General features: G+C 36.7%; 1 protein-coding gene across 1 annotated transcript; it reads left to right on the top strand.

Moving 5' to 3' along the window:
* Nucleotides 1–17,930: 17,930 nt before the first annotated feature.
* LOC133815487 (putative UDP-glucose glucosyltransferase) lies at nt 17,931–19,565 on the top strand. Its single transcript, XM_062248327.1, has one exon. The coding sequence runs from the start codon at nt 17,978–17,980 to the stop codon at nt 19,424–19,426; it is 1,449 nt and encodes a 482-aa protein (XP_062104311.1). The 5' UTR covers nt 17,931–17,977; the 3' UTR covers nt 19,427–19,565.
* The last annotated feature ends 4,013 nt before the right edge of the window (nt 19,566–23,578 follow it).

Below are 23,578 nucleotides of genomic sequence, written 5' to 3'. Positions count from 1 at the left end.
AACTTAACTCAAGCTAAAGATTTCACAATTCAAAACAGAAATCAAACTTAAATGCTCATAAAATCCATACCTCAAGTGGAGAATCCACCCTACAAGCTCCCTTGATTCACCTCCTAAGCTCCCACTTCAGCCCATTTTCCTCTTCTTCTTCTTCTTCTTCTTCTCATTGCCCTAACTCTCCTTCTCTTTATTTTTAGCAAAGCCATCATATAACCCAAATGCCCAAACCGTGACCCACTAAAACCCAGCTGAGAATTGCCTATTACCCTTGCCAAATGACCATGCTACCCCTCCAAATGATCCTTTCCCAACTAAGTCCTCAAGGGTACTCTAGTCCTTTCACTAATATTTCAATTCTACCATTTTCTTTCTAAAACTTGTTACTCTCAGCAGTAACTAATGGTTACCCAGGTTACTAAATCTCCAATAACCATTACCCGCTAAATCTCAACTTAACCATAAAATTCCCGAGGTACCCCTAGGCTCCTCCCGAGCCGGGTATAGAAATCCCGCTGTGACTCTTAAGTTAACTAGCTCTCAAGGACCGTCTCGGCACGTGCATCACAACAATAACACCACACTCACGTGGTACAATTCACAGAATACAATTATCACATATATGCCCTCAGCGGGCTAAAATTACCAGTTTACCCCTATCATGCAAACGGGGTCCACATGCATATCATTTCACCTAACATGCATACTAACCACATAGTCATGCGCCTCAATGTTCAATTAGTCATATAACATGCTTTAAATCATAACCATGCATTTATCTCAAAGAATCACACATAAATCCCATTATGCCCTCCAGGCATGCTAATCAAGGCCCTTAAGCCTTATTAGCGAATTTGTCTCGTGACAGTTGGCACTGTGCCTGGATTTGATATGTTTATGATACCGGATGTGAGGGCTAGAGTTTGTGCAGGGAGGTGCATGGAACTCTTAGTCAGTGTGGTGGATACCACTTAGGTTGTGTTAGTGAGATCAGGACAGACTGGATTAGTCTGTGGGTTCTGAATGTGTTCCCAAGTGGTCTACTAAGGCTCCTTTTTATGAAAAAGGACTAGAATGGTGTTTGATTTAGTACTAGAGATGGAATCAGATGTAAACATTGTTTCGAGTGGCTCAGTGGGATTATAAGAATTAAAGAATTAGTTGCTGAGTAAGATGGAATCCTTTAAGGTGGATCTTGGATCTGGTTAAGACCAGTTAGAGATCAGAGTGAGAAAATTATGTAAAGGATTGTGCTTGTATCAAATTAGAGCACTGTGAGTGCTGAGTATATTTTGGGAATTGGGTTGATGCTAAGTGTTTGTGAATCAGATGAATAGTGCATTCAAAGGTTTATTTGAATGGAATTTGAGATCGTCTTGGACGATGGTATAGTGGTGTTTTCTCTGTGGAGAATTGCCAAGAGTGAAAAGTGCCTTGGGGACAGGAGTGTCCATGAATTGGAAAGATATTTTAGGTGCCTTGGGAAGAAAGTGTTGGGTCTTTATAGACCAGGACCAGTTAGTGGGTTGTTATGACATCCTAGTGATAGGAAAGAGTGCTTGCCTATGCAACATGTTGATTAAAGGATCAGACCAGGACTGGATGGAGTCTCTGGCAGGCCGAGTGGCCAGCTTACTGTGTGAGATTATTATCTCAAGAAGGATAGAAAGGAAAGATAGTTGAGTGAGCCACAGACGGGCAAGATTGAATGGAAAGCTTTAGCTGGATTAGCTAAAGGTTGTTTGGTGACAGACATGAATTTGTGGTGATATAGAGAGATCGGACTTGGGATCCGATGGACGTTGAGATTAACTGAGAGATTTCGGATGAATCTCATGTTATTCTTTTATTTGTTTCATTCAGGCATCATGGAAGGGTAACCTGATATGGGAATTTTATAGTGATGGCCTGAGATGAAGGGACATATATTAAGGCATGTGTAAAGCTCTTACCTGTTAACAGGTCGAGACAGTGTATCAGGAAACAGCAAGGCCATTGCAGCCTTTGGGTGTTTCATAGTGGGAATAAGTGAGCATCGCAATGGGTTTCGCGGTGGGATTCCCAGGTTGATGGATTGAAATGATTTGGCATTAAGTTATTGTGGACTAGTAGCCCAAGTGAGTTTATTGTATTAGTAAGGATAGTTGAATAGTACAGTTGATCAATGTTTGAGTCTCCTTGTGAGAAGAATTGAGAGCCTTCGTGAACTCAAGGTCTATCTTATCAGATGAAGACTCTAATGTTACTTCCAGGTTATGGAAGGGTGAGAGAAGGCAATGAGTATATAAATAGAATTTTGTACAGATCGTTATTCTCGGGCTGATTATATTCAGAGGGAGAACTGTCCAGTGTTGAAAGGGTACCTTATGAGATAAGGTATGGTAGAACATGTTCGTCACCTGTACATTGGAATGTGATGGGTGAGATGTTACATCTGGATCATGAGATGGTTCAGGGGACCATAGAGGTTACTAGAGGTTGGAGCAGGGATGCTCATTTCTCAGAATAAATGGAAGGTGATACTAAACTGAAAAGCAGGAACATGGAGTTCCAGGTAGGAAGTTATGTCTTCCTAAAGAATCACCATGGTAAGGGGTGATGAGTAAAGGCAAGTTGATCCTAAATTGGTATGACAGTTTAAGTCCTGGACAGGACTGGTCAGATTATCTTTTGTTGGACCATAGTTTGGGTTCCGATAGTTGTACATTGTTTTGTGCATTTCCATGCAGTGGACATGGGTTGGAAGAACTCATGAGTTGAGTTATGAGGTTCTGAGGAACAAAGTATACCTTGATTTAAGGTATGTTGCAGAAACAGTGAGGTCAAGAGAATGACCTGGGAAACTGGAAATTGGTTGTGCGGAATTTTTATTCCGGGCTGTTCAGATAAATTTCGAGGACGAAATTTCTGTAAGGAGGGGATAGTTGTAATGCCCCAAATTTCCTAATAAGGTTTAGGACCTTGATTAGGAGGCCGGGAGGGCCATAATTGATTTAATATGTTATATAATGATTATATGCATGTTTACGTGAATTATGCATGCATATGGGTGTATTTATTATTATAAGGGCATTTTGGTAATTTGGCCTATTGGGTGCATATTGTAATATGTGAATGAGATTTCATTATTATGGAGATATATTTGAGCTATTCGACATGAGACGGTCATATATAATGGATTAGCGGTTTTGTCATAACGGGGTCAATTTCGGGGTAATAGAAATGTTTATTTGGTGATAGATTGGGAATATTTGAGATCAGGGTGAGATTCTGGAAGTTTTGACTATAGTGTCCCCGGGGGTGTTTTCGGGACCCCGAGCACTAGGTTTTATTTGAGGTTACTTAAGCTTGAAGTAGCCTGACAGATAAGAATGTACGTTAGAAACCTCTCGTTCTCTCTCAAAGACGGTCCGTTTTACCGTTTGAGCGTTTTCGAAGATATCTTGAGTTCTAGGAGTCGGAATCAAGCGAGGGTCGAGGCATAGCGATCCTAGGAAAGAATAGAAGCTTCTTAGCCGAAGGATTTGACGGAAAACAACCCAATCAAAGGTAATTGAAGTTTAAGTTTTGAGTTATTTCGAGTTTCTAAGCTTTGAATTGATTTTGGTGAATCGTTGAGTTTTCGGTTTGTTTGAACCTTGGGTTTTGAGGTATTGGGAAGCTTGGGAACTTTGTTTTGATGATTGGGGAATGTTTAGGTGTGTTTTTGGGGACTTTGAAGTGTTGGAAACACGTTGGAGAATGGTTCTGGGTTGGGCGCCGCGGCCCTAGCTCGAGTTAGCAGGTGGCCCTTCTGTTTCGCTGGGCGCCGCGGCCCTTGTGTGGGGCGCCGCGGCGCTTGCCTCTGGAAATTCTGGGGGCCGCGGCCCAAGGTGCTAGGGCCGCAGCCCTTGCCCTGTTTTCACCCCGTTTGCTTGTTTTGACCCCAGGAACTTAGCTACGGGCCTCGGGAGTGTCCCTACTACTTGGATTAGTTTGGATTGATCTCTTGGAGGCTAGATATTGGTTTGGAAACCTTTGGGTTATCATGTTATTGATGGTGTTCCATGTTTGGTTATGATTAGGTGACCGCTAAGGGCTTAAAGGTTGACCGTTCTCAAGGGTCGTTCTTATATTGGTTCTAGCTCGGATTTGAGGTAAGAAAACTGCACCCTGTGTAAACGTGACATGCATGGCTGTTATTGGTGCATGTTGGATTGTTGAATATATTGCATATGATGCATAAGAAACATGTGATTAGGACATGCTTGTATACTGGGTGTGATATCGTTCAGATCTTGAGCCTCTGTGTTAATGCATAGTCCTAATTGTACTAATATCTGTTAAGTAAGCATGCTGAATACCTTGTTTATGGATATTGGACATGTGATATATGTTTGGTGGCATGGCTTACCTGTGTATGGCGCTGACTTATTAGTCAGAATCGACAATGGTGTCAGATCCTTCTATGAAGCTGTGACTTATTAGTTAAGTTCACCACGGGCTGAGCACTGGTCGTGTTTTATCGACCTAAGGGTCAGAGGTGGCAGTGCGTTGTGAACGCCGGGCCAAATAAAGATTAGATCTAATCGAGGTCGGCATTGAATGACTCATATGGGGTATTAGTGCTGGACCGACTGGAAGGTCAATGAGAACTATAAGCGCTTGCCTGGTCTACGACCAGATGACTATAGCCAAGGTATTGACCCCGGTGACCCTTTGTCACATGGCTAAGGGACGTTGTCCATAGTTTCGACTCCAGAGTCGTGAGGAAGGTTATGTTGGTGACTAATCACCTTGCACCTGTCCTAATCAAGCTTAAGTCGAGAATCATGCATTGAATGACTCATATGGGGTATTAATGCTAGACCGACCCAAAGGGTCGAAGAACTTATAAGCGCTTGCCTGGTCTACGACCAGATGTTTATGGCCAAGGTATATGACCCCGGTGATTGTTTGTCACATGGCCAAGGGACGCTGTCCATTTCACGACTCTAGGGTCGGAGGAAGGTTATGTTGGTGACCATTCACCATGCACCTGTCCTAATCAAACTTATGAAAGGATCACTTGTCAGTTAAGCCCTGGTGACCCTATCGTCACATGGCTAGAAAGAGCGATGCTCTGTAACGCCCTGGATAGCCAGGACCGCTACACTGTGTGTTTATAAAGTGCCAGACTCGCTAATCAAGTCATTAAAGTAAAAACGTGTTATTGAAATAGTAGAGGAACTAGGGTTAAAAGCATTTTGGTCTCAAAAGATACATTTTCACTGCTAAACATAGTTTATGTACATGGGATCCTAAAAATGACAGTTTAAAAGCCATACTACAAAAATTACAAAGTTTATATACATTAACAGCCATACTAAGGCAAAATGAGCAGTTAGGTGATCTCCGTCCTGACACACTCCTCGATCGTGGTGATCGAATGGCTGGCTATGTACATTTCACCTCGGAGCTCTCCACCTCAGGCCTGGTCCAACTTGCCCTTGCCTTTACCTGCACCACGTAGCACCCGTGAGCCAAGGCCCAGCAAGAACACACATCAATAATAGAGCATGCACATTTAGCTGTCAAGTCAATCTTACATATAGCATCTCATAAACTCAAGCATATCAATAGTCAAGTATCTCATATACAAAGTATATCAATAGTCAAGTATCTCATATACAAAGTATATCAATAGTCAAGTATCTCATATACAAAGCATATCAGCTCATAACACAATATACAGACGATAACCAGGGCTAGCGCTCACAAGCTGCTCCCTCTGTTATCCTTTCGTTTCTGGCTCCCAGTGGCCAATTCGCGTCCCATGCGCTAAATTCATGAACGGTACTCTTAGACCGCTTACACGTGTCCCTTGGCATAATACCAACGATGACACAAAACAATTCTCGGGAGCACTTAGTCCCATCACAATCATACATTCGGGTGCAGTGTTCTTACCTTTCAATTCGCTGGTTTCCGATATCACGTAGCCACAAGCACGGTCCTCTATCCCGAGCTTCTCCAAAGTCCTAATCAAACACAAATATAATATTCCTTGTCATTAACCAATCCAAGACTACCTTCCCGGTACCTAATCCACACTCTCGGAACCCCCAAAACCCTAGAACAACATCCCGGAGACATCCCCCGAACCCCCGGAGCAAAGGTCAAAAATTGCAAAATATCACTCCCTGAAATTTGCCTTGTGCCGCGGCACCACATTCCTTGTGCCGCGGCACCCACCTCCAGAGACCCCTAGGCCGCGGCAAGCAAAAGCCGTGCCGCGGCACACCATCGCAGACCCAGATTTCTGGGTTTTCCTTCGCATTTTCCCGAGCTCCAACCTCACCCATTCACCCCAAACTCTATCCTAAGTCCCAAAACCAACTCTAAACCTCTAACAAACCTCACAAAAACCCAAAGACATCATGCCTAAGCTCACTCACACCTTCAATCCTAAAATTCACTCTTGGATTCCCACTTGACAACTCAAACCAGAAAAGTTATGCACAGCTTGAATTCAAGCACAACCCACACTTCAAACTCCCTAAACCTTAACAAAACAAATCTAATAAACATACAGAGACCTTACCTTAAGTGATAGGTTCAACCTCCAGCTCTTGACCTTCTTCCCCCTTGGTTTCCAAATTCTGAAATTACATAAAACCAGCCACCAACTTATCTCAATTCACCTTCCTTAACTAAAATTCAGACTTAAAACTTAGATATAGCATAATCAAAATCTTACCTCTGAGTTTTCTTGGCCTAAACTTGGTTGATAACTTCAGACATCCCTTGATTCTCCTTCCAAGAGTCTAGGTTTCTGCTTCTCCTTTCTATCTCCTTTTTGTTCTAATTCTAGGTTTCCACCATTCAGCATAAACCCCTCTCCAAAATATTATACGTATATGTTATTCCCTCAGCTCAAACTCATCTATTTACTACCAAATTACCATTTTAACCCTCCATTAATATCACTTACTAACTAGACCTCAAGGGCTTATTTGTCCTTTCCCTAACTTTGCAATTCTACCACTTTCCCAAAGAAACCTGTTACTTTCTATAGTTACTAATGGTTACACAGGTTACCAAGTCACCAGTTACCTTTATCTAGTTTCCTAGGACCGCCTTGGCACGTGCATCACGTTTGTATCACAGCACCCACACAGTACAATTCACATATCATAATTATCACATAATATAATTCACATAGTCATATAACATGCTTAAAATCATAATCATACATCTTAATCATAATAACCACACATAATTCCCATCTTGCCCTCCCGGCACACTAATCAAGGCCCTTAAGCCTTATTAGTGAATTTGGGTCGTTACATGCTCATTACTGTGACTTTTGGCTATTGTCACCTATTTGCTTGGACTGATAGTCTTGAATGGTTATTATGATCGTTGTTGATATTATATCATGCTTTATTGTGTTTCCTTGCTGGGCTTCGGCTCACGGGTGCTACGTGGTGCAGGTAAAGGCAAGAGGAAGCTGGACCATCCTTGAGTTGGAGAGCTTAGGTGATGACGTGTACATATGCAGCTGCTCGTCCGCCACGGCCGAGGTTTAAAGTGGAACTAGGGTTGAACCCTGTTTTGCCGCTTAGAACGGCCTGTTGTAAATATTTTCTGTAATAGACTCTGAAATTATATTTTCGGGATCCCAATGTATATGTTAAACGTTCTAGTGAAACGTTACATCTTAACCAAAGTTTTTAATCCCTAAACCGCTAATCATACTTAGTTCACGATTTTGGCCAAATGACTCGATTAGCGAGTTTAGCACTATTTACAAGGCACACCGTAATGGTCCCTGGAGGTTGGGGCGTTACATCGTCTTTAACCATATTTCCCGCTAATCCTCGAGTAGCACTGTAAATTCCTAATTAATTTTGGCATACCCAAATAATCGCTAAGTAACTAGCTGTTACCCGGTAACCCCGAATACGTACTACGTTCCCAAAATACCCCTAGGCTCAACCCGAGTCGTGTATTTGACCCCATTGTGACTATTTCTCTAATCCGCTCACTAGGATCGCATTGGACCACACATCTCAAATATATCCCCATAATACTAGGGTCTCACTCATAACACATACATAATTATATATAAGCCCTTAACGGGCCAAAATTGCAAACATGCCCTTATTAACCAGAACTGGTTCACATGCATATTTAATTCACCTAAACATGCACATATATTCACATTATCATATAAATCATTTATACCACATAACCACACTTATATTAAATTAATTCCACATAAAAACCCGATAATTCCCTCTTAGCACAGTAACCAATGCACTCAACCTTAATAACAAATTTTGGACGTTATAGGCATCTAGCCCGGATAAGAGAATCCCTATAGACTTGGATACCCGTTATGCACAATACACGTTTATAAATCAATGTAAAACGACAATATGATTTATTAGGATATTTAAAGGTCCATTAACTTGGGAATTACCCAATATTGTACATTACCATTTATATTACAGTTACCCAATACTGTCCATCGTTTTTTCCAATAAATATAAATGGAATGGACTTTAGAAAGGACCGACATTCTATATGCAAAAACTCTGCCAAAATTGCTTTAAATAATTTTGTCTAAAAGTTCATAAACAAATCAATAACATTGCATCATGGATTAGGTAGATTACTGAACCACGTACTCGTGAGTATTTTTATATTCTTATACATTCAGTTTACAAAAAACTTAATCTTTCTGCCTTGGATTTCTAAATCATCTGTTAACGAAAAATCGCATAAACAATGTCCATCATTATATTCACGTAACATTACACATGTCTTTTTTATAAAATAATAAAAAAAAAACAATGAAAAAAGTATTTTTTTTTTTAAGGAACGAAAAGAAAGATTGCATTACATCTTTGATTTGTTTTTTTTTTTTAAACTAACATAAAAAACAGGAACTAATCTATTAAAATAATTTTGTAATTTATAAATAATTATAAATATATATATTTTTTTTTTTAAAAAGGCAAACCTCTTTTACCGGATAAAGAAAAAAGATTAACAAAAAAAGTATCAATGTAATAAAATAAATTTGTAATCCATTGAAAATCATAAAAAAAAATTGTGCAATATCTTTGTTGAATAAAAAATTAATGTATTAAAATAATTGTGTAAATTTTTTTGTAAATTAAAACATCATATTTTTATTTTCTAATAATTTGTAAATAAACAATGATGTAGTCTTTAAAAAAAATTAGTTAAAAATGAAAGTTTACAGTAATTTCGCTTTTTTAAAAAGGAATGGTGAAGTTTTGATTAAGTTATTTGTTTATGTATTTATAATCAGCATTATTTTTCATCTAAAATATATATTGAAAATAAAAGTTACAAAGAACTCCTACTTCCTAAAAAAAAGCACATTTTGAAAAAGAAACAAACAATTATCTTTTCGTTCCTTCAATTTTTATTTATCTTTCCCGTACATCTTTTTGTTTTCGGTGAGAGAACGGTTTATTTCTTTTTTATTTCTTTCATTTTATTCCAAACAAAATCAAAGTTTTATATTTTCCGAAAAAAAATGTGTAATGTTATTTATGCAGTTTTATATTTTCCGAAAAAAATAGTGTTTTTCTTTTGTTTTCTAAAAATGTTTATTCTAAACAAACAAAGCCTTATATGAATTTAAAGGAAGTACACATGGCAATAAACTATGCGGTGGACAGAAAACGGGACATGTTTCTCATCAATGACCAAAAAATTCCAAAATAGTCTTTTTATCGAATGGAATAACACTTGTTCTTTTACTTTGCTGGATCTGTTGATTGAGTACTTTTCTTTGTTTCCTCAGTTTGATGCTTCTTTTAGCCAAACAAGGAAAGAGATGCAGGTGATTTTTATTATTTTTTTTTAACAAAAAATGCAAGTGAATTTCAATGGTCAATTATGAATAATTAAAAAAATTGATTATGGAACAGGAATGCTTTATTTTTTAACAAAAAATCTACAATGTTAGTTCAGGACATTGCTAGTTGGCTTGTTGATTATCTTCATAATTATAAATAGGTTTCAGATGGTTTTTGCTTTGGCAACTGAAATGGTGAGACTAAGCTTAATAGGAAGAATGCTAATTAGATCCCACCTCCTTTAGATTATATTTAAGCCTAATAAGGATGTTGTTGTTTCTTCCTGATCTATTGGTAAAATCAGTTTTGGAGCAGTGGTAGGTCATTGCTGGCCTATTTGCTCCTATTTTAGGTTGCTGTTCACCCACTCTGATGGAGGCTATAGCTTTATTGTATGCCCTTTAATGGTGTTTATTGGTTGTTTCTTTGCTTATTTCCTATGTTGAAGCAGAATGTAAAATTGTAGTAGAAAATTATAGGCAGAATTTTCGAAGTGTTCTCCATTAAATGACGTTATAGTTGATATTTCTAATTCACTATCTTATTTTACTGAAGTCATTATTGTTTTTTTTGTTGTTATAGCAAGTCCAACCGGACTGCAGAACGGCAAAATGCTGCCACTTTCACATCAAATAGTTACCCAAACAGACTACGTACTTAACATCATTTTGGGTATAGCTCCAGCTGTAGCAAGGGCAAAAGTTTTTTCTTTCTTTTAATTTTTATATTAATATTTTATAAATTTATATTATTTATGGGGCCAGTTCTTAAGTCCATCACCGGACTTAGTCCAACAAGTGGGACCCAAAAAAAATTGCCAAGTGTCAAGCTATTGAATTATTTGGGGTTTTTATTATTACATGATTTTACTTGATAAGCCGGTGATGTAAACCGGTTGTAAAAAAAAATTGAATCATGGTCTAAAAAGTATGGGCAAAATAGTAATTTGCAGGTAAAAAAAGTCTATAGTGGAGGGCAATAAGGTAAAATTAGTATTGTGTTCAAACATATTTACGAAATTGGAAAAGTAATGTTTAAGAGTCACTTAGTAATTTTTAAAGGAGTAGTCAGGAATAATGTTGCATGTAAAAGTAATGAATTTCCAGTAACTCATCTGCATATAAGTAACATTTTGATGTTAGTAAGTAATATTAAATAGAGTGGTTAGTAATAACATAATAGCTGAAAGTAAAAAAACTGAAAGTAATTATTGTTTGTTTTTTTGCAAGTAACAAATGAATTGTCTTAGTGAATATCTCAGTTTTGTTTGACTTGTTTAATGATTAGAAAAATGAATTACCATTGATTATGTAGCTTTAGGTTGTATAGTTAATTTAGAATGAATTTTGGCCATTATATGGTATTTGGTATTTGGTATGTAAGACTTTTCTTTTACATAAGTTATTTTATAATCTCCTGATGTGTAACACAATTAGAGTATAATAATAATAATACCACTAAACGTATCATATTTAAGTTATAATATTTATATGGTTGCTCGATTAGGAGTCACTACTTCGTTAAAAAAAGTGTGATTGAAATATTTCCATCATAAATGGAGAATAAAAATTTAATCTCATACAATATAAAAAGATGATTAATTGATGAATCATTCATACTATAATTTTGAAAGTTCATTTGACATGTACGGTGAAGTACATAGGTTTAAATTGCAAACCACATTGGCGGCTTAGTTGACGAGGAAATTAATAATTTGTTATTGATTGCATGGAAGATGGGGTCAAGTAATTGGGATGTGTTGATTGTATGAATATGTGTTATAGTAGAACATCCCCAATCACGGTTGTGTAATCTAAGCTTTGAACTTACAAAATTATAGTAGGACCCAATTAATTTTCCAATTGTCAAGTTTTGAACAATTTTGGTGTTTTTCTTTTTTAGAGTGTTTGAACAATTTTGGTAATTTTTGATGAGTTTTGTTGCTGGAACATGTTAGAGTGTTTGGGATAATTGAATTATGTTTTGGGGTCGGGCCGCGGCTCTGTTCTTGGTGTGTTGCGGCCCTCTAGAACAGGTGGGAGCCAGGGAAGGAGGGCGGGTCGCAGTGCGTGTCTGCTGATTGGGGAGGCTGGGCCGCGGTATGGGGGCATAGGGTCACGACTCTTAAGGGGTTTTTGGACCCCTAGAAGGTTTTGAGCATGGGAACTTAACCTTAGGGGCTCGGGATTGTTTCCACTACCCGGTTTGGTGGAACCCGAGGCCCTGGAGGCTAGGACTTTTTCCAGAAGGCTTTGATCACTCGACATTAATAAAATCCTATTTAATGGTTGTGACTTAGGCTATCGCTAAGGGCTTAGAACTGGGATCGTACTCGAGGGTCGTTCTTATTTACGCTTGCTTGGACCTAAGGTAAGAAAACTACACCCAGAACGTGTTGTATGTTATTAGGGCTTGGCCCATCTGTTGTATATCAATGTGATTAGGGATTGGGCCCCAGGATTGGTTATGTTAGGTTATTGTTTTAAATGCTTCTTGTTAGATGCCTAAGTGCTTATATTCGTTAAGTGAATTCTATGGTTAAGGCAAGTGGCCCCGTTATGTGAATGTGCTTAGTATTATGAAAATGGTTATTCAGTGGGATTATATGATTAGCATGAATATGTGCTTAATTGACAAGATGTGCCTATCCACATCCGTTTCCTATAAGTAGGGTATGTAATCCTGGATCAGGGCTTGACTTATAAGTCAAGGACGGCAATAGTGCGCTGGTCGCAAGGCATTGGCCTAATATAGCAACGTACTATTACGTTGATCGACTCTAAGGTCGAAGATGAACCACGGAGGTTGGGCTAGCTCTATGGATAGTGTGACAGAGCTACGGGCGAGGCCCCAAGTGACTCTATGGTCATGTAGCTAGGGCATAGGCCCGAGGTTTGGCTTAAAAGCCAAATGAATAGGGCAACGACCCCAGGTCGATCCAATGATCGTGTGTTTGAACTAAATGACATTGGCTATAAAATTAATGTTGTTGATTATTATTGAATGGTTATTTAGAGTTATTTTCTCTGCTGTTATACTTTATGTTTTCTTGCTAAGCCTCGGCTCACGGGTGCTTTGTGGTGCAGGTAAGGGAAAGGGAAAGCTTGACCAACCATGAGTTAGAGAACTTCGGTGGCGGCGTGTACATATGCGGCTGCTCGACCATCACGGTCGGGTTTATCACAGAGGAACTAGGGTTATAGCCCTGTTTTGCCGCTTAGGCCGGCTGATGTAACTTTTGTTTTACCATTTTTAACAGTTGTGTTGTAATATTTTGGGATCCCATGTTATATAAAGCTTTTGGAATAAAAGTCAATGATTCTTTGACCAAAAACTTTAACCCTAACCCTTGTCACTAACCTTAGTTACACGTTTTAAGCCAAATGACTTGATCAGGAGGTCTGACACAATTTTAACTACGCAGTGTAACGGTCCTGGATTAAGAGGGCGTTACAAATAATTTCTAACTACAAAAAATACATTATATTAAAGATGAAAGAAATTATTGATTGTAGCGAAACACATTAACATTATATTGAATTGTTGAGAATCAATACAAAAATAAATAATTAAGTAAGTATACTAGGTTTCATCGTCCATTCTAATAATAAGAAAACTTAGAAACTCATAACAAAATAAGTAAATAAAATTATCTTTGAGCCCGTGCAACATTTTCTCTAGATTTCTTTATCTAAAACTATATATTCTTCTAATGACCTAAACACCTATTTATAATAAGATAAAATGATTGAAGTGAAATAAAACTTATTATAAATAACATATAGTAATTTTGCAATTAAAAAATAGTAAAAATCTGAACTTGGGTCGTTTGCTCCTTGGGCTGTGTGGGCCTGATGCACTTTGAATTATTATTTTATTTGCAAAAATGCTACTTTCTTGGTTATGGATTATATTTTTGCTCCCTTTAAATTTATTTTTAGATCTGCCACAATGCTCTATATTCTTTTAAAAATATATCAACTAAATATTTTAAAATATATATATGTCATTAAATTCATGAAAATATTAATTAAAATTTAATTGAATTTCAATTTTTAGTAAAATAAATATGTATTTTTGAGCATTTATCATGAGACTTTTGGCCACTGACTTCAACAGGAACACTCTTATAAGTGTGATTATGGATCTTGGAGCATTAAGTGTAGTAATTAGATCATTGATTAGATCCAAAATTTCTTATAGTTATCCAAGGTTGTCACAAACTATTTCATTGAGTAAGATTAGGGGCTATCGACACCGATTGGAGCTTTGCAACCACTTAAGTCAATATGAACTATCTTTATTAGTGTGATTGTTCACTTGCCATTAAAACAATAAAGGAAAACACAATGATATATGTCAACAAAATTCATTTCAATTTACAGGGAAAAAAATCAATACACCAAGTAACAATGATCTATTTAAGAAAACAAATTAAAACTCCAATATTACAATTGTTTATCATTATTTGGTATCTACATATTTGAATCATTCAAATATATATATAATCGCACAAACTAAAGAGTTATATTCTTCTACACTATTACTCTTGAACCATTTCTAGTGATAAATATGTGTCTATAACATAAAAACTATGACAACTATCGCAATCAAATAATACTAAACATTAATAAAAACAAGCAAAACACTTATTTAATTTCCATCTCGAGTAATACTTTGGAATATACAAGTAACCAATGTACTTGGCTACGTGATAAAATTCAATCTAAAAGTAATAGATACATACATACAAATACAGTCCTTGAACCATACCAATGCTTCATTTCAAGTAATCCCACAACTTGTATACCTCACCTTCCACTTATTTGGACATAAATGACATGTTCTGTAAGACACACTGATGCAGGAATAAAGTAATAATATCAATATCTCAACCACACTGGCTCTAAAAAACTAGTCAAAAATAAATTATAGAAATTACCAAACAATTTAATATTGTTGTTGTAAAGGAAAATAAAATTAGATTGGTTATTATAAATACATAAGCTCATGAAAATACTCAGAAATAGTTATTAGAGTCCAATATAAAGACTATAACACAATAACAACAATATTTCATTCCTATTACCAAAATAAACAGTCTTCAAAATCTCACTCAAAAATACCAAAAACAAAAACCAAGAGACTGATAAATAAAATTCAGCAATGAATACTACTTTTATTCCCTGCCAAAAATTATTATATGTCAGTCCCACCTTATATAGGCAACAACCCTATCACTACACCAATACAATTTATACAATCAATTACCCTGACCTTCATGATTGATGAGGGAAATAAAAATTCTAAGGTACCAAACAATTCTAATAAGAAAAAGACAGATTGTTTGTACATATAGTTTAATGAACTTTTGCATATACGTGTATATATATAAATATGTATGTAGGTGAATGCATATATAGGAAGATAGAGAGGGAGAGATATATTCAATTAGAGAGTGTGAGAGTGCGAAAAAGGTGTATTTGGTTCATTACTTCATTTTTCCAACCATTGGCATGATTATTTTCATAACAACTACTTGCAAAAGCTTCTCTCATAATTCATGATTTGACTTAAAAAAATTCAAAGATACCAAACAATTCTCTTAGGAAACACATATTATTTGTGCATATAGTGTGAATTTTTTTTCTTCCAGTCAAGAAATTGTACTACATAATGAGTAATTTGGCATGGTTCTCTAATCTGATGAATCGATAAGAACATCATTAGCCATTTATTTTATTTATTGAATCCCAATCTTAATAACAACATTTTTAAGCATTCCTTTTCTTCATCAACTCCTCAGTTTCTTTCTATATGTTTCCCAACCTAAGTTTAAATGTTAAGGCTTTTCTCAATCATTTCAATTTATCACCCAAGCATATGTATAACTCACTCAAAACAAAATGAGATTCCCCTATTTTTCATAACTAAAGTTTTCTATATTATGGGGTTTCAACAATTTTCAGAAACGAAATGGGTCCTAGAAAATACTGTTTAAACAATCCTAAGCTATTTATATATTCCACCATGAAAATTTCTTAAAAGTTGTAGAAAATATAGAAATTTCAATAAAATATTTAAGAAACCCAAAAAGAGATAACACTAATTGTTGATGATGGTGATACACCCCAAATAACAATAATAAAACAAACATCTCAATACCGCGAAATTAAAAATATAATCGATCAATGTAAAATTTCTACCTCGAACAATTGCCGACGATTGATAGTGCTACATTGAGATCACATCATCGAACAAAAGGGATACCTCGACCACTCAGCGACACGAAGGAACAACCAGCCTCGAACATGCATTGACCAAACACAGTAGCTAACGAAACAACTACCCCGAACCCGCAAGCAAAACTCTCCAATGAAACCCACGACATTCGAAAAACGAAAATATTAGTACCAAACCAAGGATCCATGGAACTATTTCTTCTTGTGCCCCATCCCAAAAGCATTGAAAAAAAATATAAGGAAGGGCTCCACCAGTCAACCACACCAATCGACCTACTATTGAAGAAATTTAACACAAACCATCACACACTCTCACCTCGCACCCAAACTGACGAACCACGTCGACGGCAGAAAACCACGGGGGGAGGGAGGGACATTCAACCTATGTGTACGCAAGCTCTACCACAATCCTTTGCACCCAATCCTCTGATTTTACAAGAAGAATTTCCACTTCTTCGTTCTTCCAATAACATCAATTTCACCCATCAAAGGGAACACATGCTTTTTGGGTCCTTTTAATTAATAATTTCAAATAAAAAAATTTATCAGGAAAACGGTAGCCGGTTGCTAAATGATATAAATGGGTATATGTGTATTTTAACACATTCTCAACCAAACAGTTCAATCTCACCATCCAGTATGAATCCAAAGGCTGAAAATATATGAATGACTTAGTCCAACAAAACCAACTGAGGGACTAAAGAATCTTGTAGTTAGAATCTAAAAAAATAAGGTGTGAATTGACCTAGGCCAATAGTTTGTCTCATTCCCTTGCTCAAATGGCTTTAGGGCTAGATTGTGAACGTGTGTGGAGTGGCAGAATTTCTCACTTTTTCTCTACTTTACTTCCTTTGTACACAATACTTATTTTTAATGTAAGTTTGTATTCCAAAAAAGAAAAACACTTATTTCTTGAAGTGGTGATCTTCAATTTAGTAGCCCTTATCATCATTGATTTGTAGCATTGAGGCAATAACCAAAAAAAAAAATCCAAAATAGAGTTTTTTATCGGATGGAATAACATTTGTCCTTTTCCTTTGCTTGGACCTTTTGATTGAATACTTTTCTTGTGTTCTACAGTTTGATGCTTACTGAAAGCCAAATACAGAAAGCGATGCCGGTGATTTTTTTTTTGACAAAAGATGCATGTGAATTTTAATAGTCAGTTATGAATATTTGAAAAAAAAATGAGTATATCAACCTGTTGAGAAAATAAAACTTGAGACTTGATATAAAAAAAGGGGACCATAAAAAAATAACAAATTTCTTTATTCTCGGTTGGAACAATATTTGTCCTTTTTCCTTTGCTTGGAGTTCTTTATGAGGCACTTTTCCAGTTTCTACAGTTTGATTCTTATTGATAGCCAAATACAGAAAGAGCTTCACGTGAATTTCAATATGCATAGTGACCTGTTATGAATATAAAAGTTGAGACGCTTTATCTAAAAAGGAAATTAGACAACCCCGTCCCCCCTATTTATTAGTAAAGCCTCCTCATCCAGCCTGGCAGGGCCGATTGTAGTGCACTGTGTGGAACTAGGACGATGGAAACTATATATCTACCTTCACAAATCAAGATGGCCTATTAAATTTATAGTCACTTTTTGTGACTGATTGCCATTGGAACCACAAATGTAGTTATTTCTCATTTACCAAAAGACACCTGAACAATTATTAATTTTTGTTGATTGACATAAATTTTTTTTTGTAATTTTATAATTTGGTCGAGGAAGCGAGACTCACGTTTACAAAAAAAAAAAAAAAAAGATTACGTAAATCATGTCTAAGATATTCTATTATTAAACTCTTTGAATTTTCTTCTTTAAAAGTAAGACGTTGGCAATGAAAGAATAATAACAAAAAAAAAATCCAGAGAAAATGAATCTTTCTCCTATTCACGTTCTTTTAGTGTGCTTCCCAGCACAAGGTCTAATCAATCCGATGCTGAGATTAGGGAAGCACTTGGCAGAAAATGAGGCTCTAGTCATCACTTTTACAACTATTGACAACATGGGTAAAGAGATGCGAAGATCTAATAGCGACATAACCGTCCAACCCACACCTCTCGGCCATGGCTTTATAAGGTTTGAGTTCTTCGACGATGGCCTCAATGAGGACGATCCTCGACGCACCCAATACGATTTCTACATGACACAGCTCGAGCACGCTGGCAAGGAGTCTCTTCACAAACTGATAAAGAAGCAAGCGAATGAAGGTCGCCCAGTTTCATGCATAATAAATAACCCGTTTCTTGCTTGGGTTTGTGACGTTGGAGGAGACCTCGGAATCCCCTGTGCCACGCTCTGGGTTCAGTCATGTGCACTCTTCTCAACTTTCTACCATTATTTCCACCAAACTGTGCCGTTTCCGACTGAGGCCGAGCCAGAGATCGATGTTAAGCTGCCGGGTATGCCAGTTCTAAAGTACGACGAGATCTCTAGCTTCTTGCATCCCAACAAGGGTTCGTACAAGGTGATTGGACTGGCCATCTTGGAGCAGTTTAAGAGTTTGTCCAAGTCGTTTTGTGTTTTGGTGGACACTTATGAAGAGCTTGAACATGACATCATCCAGGAAATGTCCAAATTATGTCCGATCATGCCCGTTGGACCGTTATGCAAAGATCCAAAAGGGGCAGTTCTTAAGAACACCGTTCGTGCGGACTTAATGAAAGCCGACGAGGACTGCATGGAATGGCTCAACACAATGGGGCCGGCGAGTGTGGTTTACATATCGTTCGGTAGCATTGTGTATCTGAAGCAAGAGCAGGTGGACGAGATCGCTCACGCGCTATTAAACTCTTGTATCTCGTTTTTATGGGTCATGAAACCTCCTTCCAATGACTCGGGATTAAAGCATCACGTTTTACCAGGTGGATTCTTGGAGGAGACTGCAGGCAGAGGGAAAGTGGTGAAGTGGAGCCCGCAAGAAAAAGTTTTGGCTCACCCATCTGTGATGTGCTTTCTGACTCACTGTGGGTGGAACTCGTCTATGGAGGCGCTCACCTCCGGTGTTCCAGTACTGACTTTCCCCCAGTGGGGCGACCAAGTCACCAACGCCAAGTTCTTGGTTGACGTTTTTGGGGTTGGCGTGAGACTTAGCCGCGGCGAGATTGAGAACAGAGTGGTCTTGAGGGAGGAGGTTGAGAAGTGTTTGACAGAGGTGATGTTTAGTACTGATAAAGCTGTCGAGTTGAAGAGAAATGCATTGAAGTGGACAATGGCAGCGGAGGCCGCTGTGGCAGAAGGAGGCTCTTCCAATCAGAATATTCGTTATTTCTTGGAGGAGATTTGTAAGAGATCGTGTGTTTCTTCTACTTGTCAAGATTAATATTATTAAAAGTTTTAAATGTTTCTTCTAGGAAAAAAAAAAAAGAGTTTAAATGTTTCTCTATATGTATGTGGCCTGGTCACCTTTCTATTCTAGTATCACTGAATAAAGTCGTAACCAATAAGATATGCCATTCCTAGATCTGCTCTTCCATTGGCTGGTTTTATGTGTGCTTCCTCTCCCAGATTTTCAAATGTAAAGAAAGTTTTGGTATCCTGAGGCATAGTATTTGAATTACAACAGACCCTTGTTTTAATAATCAAGATAAATGATTTCTTTTACCTGCCCATTTTTATGCCTAGGTGTCTTTTATTAATCAATAATAATAATATTTATTTTTTTATTTGCCATACACAATAATCTTAATTTCGTTAAAAGTAATATCCATTTAAAATTAGATTCTAATAAATATACAAAAAGACGATTTCCGCACTCATATAAAATAAATTATATCTAAAATTTCAAATAAAACTAATCAAATATGATTTTCTTATCGTTTTTATTTATAAATATTGATATGTCATTAAATTAGTATTATCAAACATCAAGGAGAATGGAATAAAAAATAATTTATGGGTGCATCTTTTTGTCTTCATATATACACTACAACACGGAAAATAAAGTCAATTTTTATTTCCCTTTCTACAATACATAATTTTGGTTAATTTTTAAATTGTGGATACATATGTATTTTACCACACTGAAATGACTGCTATTATTGGTATCAAATCAATACCGATTCATACAAGCGAAATCTTTTAATCGATAATTAGGCTAAAGAAATAAGTTTAATTTAATTAGCATTTTTTTTACCTAGTTTGCTTGTATGCAAAACTTGATTTTTTATCTTATTTTCATTGCAAAATGTTGTATTTCTCGGAATACCTTTTCGATTTCTAGAATTCAAACAAATTAGAATTCTCAATTCTATACGACGTCTAGGGGCTTAAATCGTTTCAGGAACAAACAAATCAGAATGGTTTATGTCTCTATTTTCATCCATCTTTTGATGTTTTGGAATGACTTCGTCAAAAAATTTCTTATCAACTGAGTCTTTTTCTTGGTACCTTTGATTAATCGTGCGTAATATTCTAATTTTAACCAATTCTGTAAGATTTACATTTTTCTGAATCATTAGAATATCCAGACTCATTTCTCTCATTTCAATAGAGGCTATACTAATGTCTCTTGGGATTATTAATCTAAGTAGTAGACAATATACTTTGATATTAGCAACCATTTTTGTATTTAAAGAATTATCTCATCTCAATTGAAAAGGAAAATATCTTTTTAGTAAGAAATCAAACCCCGCTTCCATATTGTTCTTGTATTGTTTTTTTTTTATTTATTTTTTCATCTTTGATACTATATAATTTTCTTCAATATCTATTCCTTGGTTTGACAGAGTCGAGTCCAAATTTTCTTGAACGGTGAATTCTTTTTCTCTTTGATTTTGGTTTTCTAATTCAAGATATTATTTTTTTCATTTGAAAATATTGATAGAAAAATATTTCTTTTTTTCTTTCCAGCAGTGCTTTTATTTTCCCTAACATTTTCTTTCAAATTTAATAGAAGCGATTTAATGGGTATTACACATGGTTTAATCATATACAAATTATAAAGTATAAAAAATTCTCGGAAAAACCAAAGTTCCAAATTGGATATGGGACAACTTATTATTTCTTCATTTATTCTCATCCAATCAATTTTTTTTTATGGGTTGATTTCTTGACTTTGATGAAGCGTGGGATAAACAAGATATTTCTTGTCGATTTTCTCAATTAGTTGAATTGTTAGACCAACTTTACTATATTTATTACTCTTGAGGTGAGTATCAATATTGATCAGGCCCCAATATATATTTTATTTCGAAGCAAAAATTAAGAATTGTTAAATAAAAAAGTTTTCTATCAAGATTTGTCTTTATATCTATAATATTGTCTTCTATTTGATAATTGGTGATAGGAATATCTATCAACATATTAAAATAGTCATTTATTTCATTCTTAACAAAAAAAAGATATTCCCCTTATATTGAAAGACATCTTAATTTTGACTTATATAAATTAAAAATGTGAAAAAATAGAATTGTGACAATTTATAAAAGACATATGCTTATGACAAATAGGATAAGTCATAAAAAGTTTGTGACTTAATCCAATGTAATTTTGTCTTCATGACATGTTATATATTGAACGTTTTATTTTAACTAAGCACATTTGATCAATATTCCTTATGAAAATATATAAATATATATATATATATTTATATATATATATCTTTATGTATTATAAATGTAAGTTTAACAGAAATTATAACACCGTTACTTTTAAAGTAAACTAAATAAGGTAAATAAATTAAAAAAATAAAAAATAATAAAGTCATTCAAATAAGGTAAATAAATTGAAAATAAAAATAAAAAAATACTAAATGAGCCATAATAATTTCTAATCACATATTTTAAAATTTCATATTAAAGTATTTAGATTACTCTATCAATTTTGTTTTAAAAACTATAACAAAAAAATATTTATGTGTTTACACTACAAGAAAAACTAGTTTTAAGAGAAACACTATGTCGCCCCTAATATTGACATTATTAGAGGTGACACGTTGTCAGTCGCCTCTAATATTGGAAAACAACATTAGGGGCGATGTGTCGCCCCTTAAATATGAAAAAGTTGCCCCTGATATTGTAGGAATTTTGACCACCTACACAGGGGAAAATTTATACGATCTTCTTTTGGAAAGTTTTTTCCAAACCAAATGTTTCAATATTAGGGGTGAAAAGTTGCCCATAATATCTTTACACGTCCCCCCTAAAAATGGTATATATGCAGAAAGTCAATTTCCTCCTCTTCGATTTCCTGCACCGATAACCCATATCCAAAATCTCTCTCCTCTCTCTTTTTTCTTTCTCCCTCACCAATTCTACCTCTCTCCCTCTCTCCACAAATCTCAACTATTCCCTATTGATTCTTGTTAGTATTTGTGGATGCGCAAAGTCCCATACTGGCTAAAGATCCAAATCGCGTGCTAAGGTCCCATAAACTAGGTACATACCTATGCCTACGTCCCTAGGCGTGTATCGGGAAGCCTCGCCATGAGAAACCCCGTTACAAGCACAGCATCTCAACTTGGTGCCTTGCGTACCCAGCAGGTGCGCCACACGGGACCCCCGTCTCGCGCCTCGCGTGCCCAAGAGGTGTGCCACGCGAGGCCCTCATGCGCCTATGCCTCTGTGAGGCCCTTGGGCCCATGCTCCTGCAAGGCCACCATGCCCATGCCTCCGTGAGGCACCTCGCGCCACCATCCTCTCGCTGGGGGTGGCATCTCGTGCACCAACAGGCGCCTCGCTAGGGGAAGCGTCTTGCGCACCAACAAGCGCCTCGCTAGGGGTGGCGTCTCGCGGGCATGGTAGTGTCTCGCGAGACAAGTCTACTTCAATTAGTCATGCCTACTCCACTAATGTTGTCATGGATCGTCACATGAGCCTCATGCCACTAGCGAGGCATCATTCTCTTAACATTAAGTTAAGAAAACTTTACCAATCCTGATAGAGCACAATAACTTGTTCAGGAAAAGTTCCCCAAGAAGACAAGCATCTCGCGGAGGCAGCCGCCTCCTTAGGGGCCTCGCGAGACATGGCCTCCCTGAGACGTCTCGCGCCGCATATGTAGCAAGCCTCACAGCGATTCAATGCAAAGTCAGAAGAGGTACAGAGCGCACTTACAAACTAAAAGGAATTAGAGTACGGACACAAGGCCCACGCCAGACAAGTATTGGTTGTACAAGTAAGGTACCTGTTGTGGTCCTCACCAGCCAGTCTCTGACACTTGTACTGGGCAAGTAGTGGAGGCACAATCAAGTACTAAAGTGGAGGTGCTCCCATAGACTCTGACCATGTACTGGAGCCGACACCACTACACTTGATACCACTCCCCTGACACTGTACTTGTGTACGATCTGGTCCCCTGGGCCATAATGTATCAGGGGCCATTAGAGCCCACTATAAAGGGAACCCCACTTCAACATTGAAGGGGGTTGGAAAAAACACTCTACCTTTATACCAAGAGAAATGCAAGTTCTTTTCCCATTTCCTTCTGCTACTATTTTGTAAGTTTCTTATTAGATTTTTGGTGTTCTTCATTT

This window comes from Humulus lupulus, chromosome 1 (genome assembly GCF_963169125.1).
Source record: "Humulus lupulus chromosome 1, drHumLupu1.1, whole genome shotgun sequence".
Lineage (NCBI taxonomy): Eukaryota > Viridiplantae > Streptophyta > Magnoliopsida > Rosales > Cannabaceae > Humulus > Humulus lupulus.
This window is presented reverse-complemented; position numbering and strand designations above follow the sequence as displayed.

Coding starts and splice junctions, on each gene's coding strand:
- LOC133815487 (XM_062248327.1), top strand. CDS start 17,978: ATGAATCTTTCTCCTATTCACGTTCTTTTAGTGTGCTTCCCAGCACAA.